Consider the following 4,856-nt stretch of genomic DNA (forward strand, 5'->3'; position numbering starts at 1 on the left):
CTGTCTGTGTCCTTTAATAATTCAGTAGGAAAATTGGCATTATTTATGAGTGAGTAAGGTATGAGTGTCAGTAACATTCCCTTTTGCTGTGTGTTTTAAGGAATACTCCCAGAGCAGCTTGTACAGAGTGCCTCCCACCTACTCCCCACTGCCCTCCCCGATGGCACACCCTGCCCCACCAGCCCTGTGGGGGTACAGCGTGGGGGGACCCCCCCCACAGCCCAACTTCTTCCTGCAGAGCCAGTCTCTCGCTCCAGGTATGGCCAGCTCTGGGGGCACAGCCTGGAGATCTTATTTGGAGTGGGGCAAAACTGTCTTGTGACCATGTTCTCTTTCTCTCTCTGCTGAGGGCTGTGTCTGTTGGTGCCGTTTGGTCGATTCCTTTGTCCGCTGTGGGTCCTCAACAGGCTTTTCTGCTCTCAGTTGTAGCTCTGTCTCTGTTAAACTGGTGAACCTTTTGGGTAGATAAGCCACAGAGAGCTCCTGTGGTGGCAGTGTAAGAGAGCTGGTGGAGTTCTGTGAGGACTGAAGTGAGAGGGGGATGATTAAAGGCCCTTGGGGTTATTTCTTCCTTGATTCATACCAAGAGCCATGGTGGCTAATTTGCCATCTGCTAGGTGGAATAAATCCATAGGCTCACACTTTTTCAGCATTTCTGATTTGTGCTTAATTTTGTGGGGGATTGCCTAGTTTCTTCCAGTTTGTTACAGTTTAACAGGGATTTACTGGCTCCAGAGGGCAGCAGTTTGTGATAATTTGAGAAACACTATCGTGGCTTCTACAAAATTATACGGGAGAAGTTTTTGTTCCAATTATAAATGTTAAATATTTTTTCCTGAAGCTCTAAATACAACTAATCTGTATTTTAACTGTGTAAAAGTCTTCACAATATGCCCTACTAGCTAAAAATTTTAAGGAAATGCTGGTTTTTCAAACGAATGTGTGAATTACCTTTGTAAGTCTGACAGAGAGATGTGTGATTTTTATCAAATAGAGATAACTTTCTGCCATCTCATAAAGTTGTCTTGACATATTAAGCTATTCATAGCATGCTTTTGATCTGACATGCAACTTTTATTCAGCACTAGTAGTGAGATGTTCTGTGTGACATAGAACATACAGCAGCCCACAGTCTTTGTGCTTCTCATTCTCAGTTACAAGTGTCAGACTTCAAAGTTACTTTGCCCATGTAAATTTTCAGGCCAGAAATCTGATTTAATCCAGACTGTGCCTTTACAGAGATGTGTTTTTCATTATGGAAAGCTGATGGATTAGCAGTGCTCTGTACCAGCAATGCTCTTGGGGAAGGCAGAGGCTGCATTTGTGTTTTGGGTGGTTTTCAGGTGGCTCCAGGCTGGACCCAGCAGGCTCCTTTGTCCCAACAAACACGAAGCAAGCCCTGTCCAACATGCTGCAGCGGCGCTCGGGCTCTGTGATGCAGCCACCCTCGATCCATGGGATCTCACCTCAGCAGCAGCTGCTTCAGATGAAGCTCCTGCAGCAAGAGCAGCAGCAGCAGCGGCTCCTGCGGCAGCAGGCACAGGCACGGGCTCTGCAACAGGTTTGTCCAACCCCTTGGCATGAGGAGCAGCACAGTGGGTTTGCCTCACACTGGGGCTGTGTGTCCTGCCTGGCTCATGGTGAGGAGTGAGCTGATAGTTACACTGCATTCCCCAAATATTGGCTAAACAGGGCCAAACTGCTCCACTAACACCCAAGTCAACTCGTGTGCATTCCTTGTATTGTTGCTATATTCTCACTGTCCTTTTCCTGCAGGATGTCTGTAGCTCTGCCGTATCCCTTCAGGATGGCTTTGACAACATAATGGTAACCACTCGAAGACTGTGACCTTCACCTTGTTTCTCTTTCACCCAAACATGCATTCCTTCCACTACCGAGACTGCACTCTGCTTCCAATGGGAATAATGACACTGTGCTTTGGGGCTGCTCACCCAGGAGAGCAGCGGCTGCATGGGGGAAGCTGAGAATACACCTGCACACAGAGAGTATTGTTTTCTGACAAATGTTTCCAATAACTGCATCATTGTTCAATTTTTTTCCTCTTCTGTTGTGTTTCTTGCTGTGGAAGATGAGAGCAGCTGCAGGACATGCCCCAGGCCATGTCTGTCTGATCTCAGTTGAGTGTTCTGCACTGGCAGGATGGGCCATTGTCAGAATAACCAGATCTTGTTGCCTCCAAAACTAGTAACAGCCAACACACCTGTTAAATCATTAACCTTCGTAGAATTCAGTAGTTTCTGGGGAAAATGAATGATGTAATGAAGTTTCATCCCTAATGTCTGTGCTGGAAAGCTTTCCAGATATTAATTAGAGAAGCTGCTTGAGAGTTGGTCTGCAGTACTTTAGTCCTGTCTCAGGGAAACTGCCACACTGTTAAGAGCCCTCATGGGCAAGGCAGAGCCAAATGTGTGTTCAAAGAGGCTTTAAAGCGGCTTTGCTGTTGACCCTGTTGTCCATATTTTATATGTGTGCAATCATTCCTGGTGGCACATCAGAATGGGACATCCATCACTCTGTTTGCAATAGTTAGGCACACCTGGATATGCAGTAGATACACAGTAAGGGCTCCAATCCTTTTCCAGCCTGTAGCCCAGGTTGTGGTGTTGCTGCTTGCAGTGTGTTATGAGTCACTTTTAGCCTTAAATTACACGTCTCTGTAAGGATATCCCGGTTAAAATAGCAAAGGCTTTGTTGGAGGACTTGGGTTTGTATTTGGTTTTGCGGGGAACCGGGCAGCTGCAGGGAAGGAGCATTGCTGCTTCCAGCTCCTGTCTGCCACTGAGTTTTTTTGGGTGGAATGGTCTTAAAAATGGTCAGGTGCAGCTGTGCAGCATCCTAGTCACACAGGAAACACGCAGATTGGTTGTGTCCTTGGCACATTTTCATTTCCCAGGTTTTTACAGTCTTGGTCATGAAATTAAGTCTAACAGTTAATTTCTTTCCTCATTTCTGGTGCTTCCAAACATGCTGCTGCAGTTATGGTTGAAATCTTTAAATGATTTGCCCTTAACTGGGCACAAATACTGAGGTGATTTGGATGGAGAAGTGAGGTTGGCTGCTGATCACGACCTGAGGCACATTCCCAACTGCACTGTTTGGAGCTGGAGCTGCTTGCATTACTCATTTGCCATACTGGTGTTGTGTATGTCATCATCAAATTTACTCATCAGCATTTTGCCTGCTTCATCTGGGGGAAGTCTGGGAACCAGGTATCCTGAGAAAGATCCATCACCTGTGTGGCTATACCAGAGATTGTCACTCGCTCCGATGTATTGGCCTCAAGACAGCCAGAATATTTCTTTTCCAGTCCTTTGCAAAGCCCCATTTAAAGGGTCTCTGCAATCCCGCTGCAGTGTACAGCTGCCTTCTCCCAGCTGCAGTGTCACAGCTGTGTTAGACACCAAAGGTCAGTGCTTCCACCTCCTGGGAGTAAACACAGCACAGCAGTTTGGCACTGAGCAGCGGTGCAGCCCTGAAGGAAATGGTTGTTACTCCATAACTCTGTAGGACACAACTTGTTGGGGTTTGTGTCCAGAACTAGACTTGTTTGAGGAGTGTGGGCTGTGTCTGATGGTGCTGTGTCTTGCAGAGTCAGCCGATGGACCAAGCTGCTGTTTTCACTCCGCAAGCTCGACTGCCATCCCAGCTCCCACAGTACCCAGGGTTACAGCAAGCACAGGTACTGCATCGTCACAGGGAGCACCAGCATGGAAATGCTGTTAAACAGAGTTCCTCTCCCTCAGCCTGCTCCTCTGTGTCTGGGCTGTGCTTCTGCCTGTGGCCTGGGGTACCTGTGAGGCTTCCTCCTGGGATCCTCATGGTCTCTGCATGCAGTAGGTCATGAATGTTTTTAACGTGGCCACTTCCCAGTTTTTCCTGAGGTTGATGGTGGTAACGGCAAGTGAACTTTACTGCTGAGCTGGAAATTTGGCCAGTTTCTGGTGAGACAGCGATGGCAGTAACACTGCCTGTTGTCATTCCAGTACATTTTGGGGGGATATGCGGACACTAGAGGTGGAGCTGTGGAGCAGAGCCCTGCTCAGCACCTCTCAGGAAGGAGGGCACAGCGTGGGTTCCATCCTGCCATGTGTGGCCGTATCAGCTGCCTGGACCCACAGGCAGAGGTGAGGTCTCACCAGGGTGGGGGACACACGGGTCAGTGTGCGGGGCAGCACTGCAGCTCGCTGTCTTGCCTCTGGTTCTCCAGGCTCTGGCTCCTTGGCAGGGCCATTTCTCTGTCGCGGTCGGGCTGTTCCACACGCAGCCCCAGTGTGTTACTGCTGTGGTGTTCCCGCAGAGCCTGCCCCACGGATACACCCTGTACAGCACGGCAATGCCAGGGCAGCAGCAGCCTGGCGTGGGGCTGTCCCCCAGCTACCCTCCCCGGCCCTACACAGCAGCTCAGCACAGCCCCACACTGCTGGAGCGGCTGCGGCTGGGCCAGCACCACGGCGCGTTCCTCCAGCAGCAGCCACCTGCCTACGGCCCCGCTCCGGCCGGCACCTCACGGTGAGCACAGTGCTTCCCACTGCTTGGTTCAAATAGAGTGTATTAATAACAGAATCACAGGGTCAGAATGGTTTGGGTTGAGAGGGACCTTAAAGCTCATCTCGTTTCACCCCCCGCCATGAGCAGGGACACCTTCCACTAGACCAGGTTGTTCAGGTTGCTCATTAATCAAAAGGAGGTTAACACCAGTTCTAATTAGCAATAATATGCCTTTCTCTCCAATGTCCTTGTGTTTTTCCCTCATTTAAGTTTTATTTTAAGTTGATCTTGGCACACCTTCTAGTTCAGTTGCCCTGTGTGGTTGTAGACAGCTGTTGGATCCTGTT

General features: G+C 49.2%; 1 protein-coding gene across 1 annotated transcript in view; it reads left to right on the forward strand.

The window, feature by feature from the left end:
• Positions 1–4,856, forward strand: part of MED12L (mediator complex subunit 12-like) — a 30,355-nt gene that overhangs the window by 21,326 nt on the left and 4,173 nt on the right. Inside the window, exons 23-26 of the mRNA XM_009074013.1 lie at positions 101–257; positions 1,344–1,561; positions 3,611–3,700; positions 4,319–4,530. Of these exons, the coding sequence (XP_009072261.1) occupies positions 101–257; positions 1,344–1,561; positions 3,611–3,700; positions 4,319–4,530 (677 nt within the window). The remainder of the gene's footprint in view (positions 1–100; positions 258–1,343; positions 1,562–3,610; positions 3,701–4,318; positions 4,531–4,856) is intronic.

The sequence above is a fragment of the Acanthisitta chloris genome, unplaced genomic scaffold, assembly GCF_000695815.1.
Source record: "Acanthisitta chloris isolate BGI_N310 unplaced genomic scaffold, ASM69581v1 scaffold18104, whole genome shotgun sequence".
NCBI lineage: Eukaryota > Metazoa > Chordata > Aves > Passeriformes > Acanthisittidae > Acanthisitta > Acanthisitta chloris.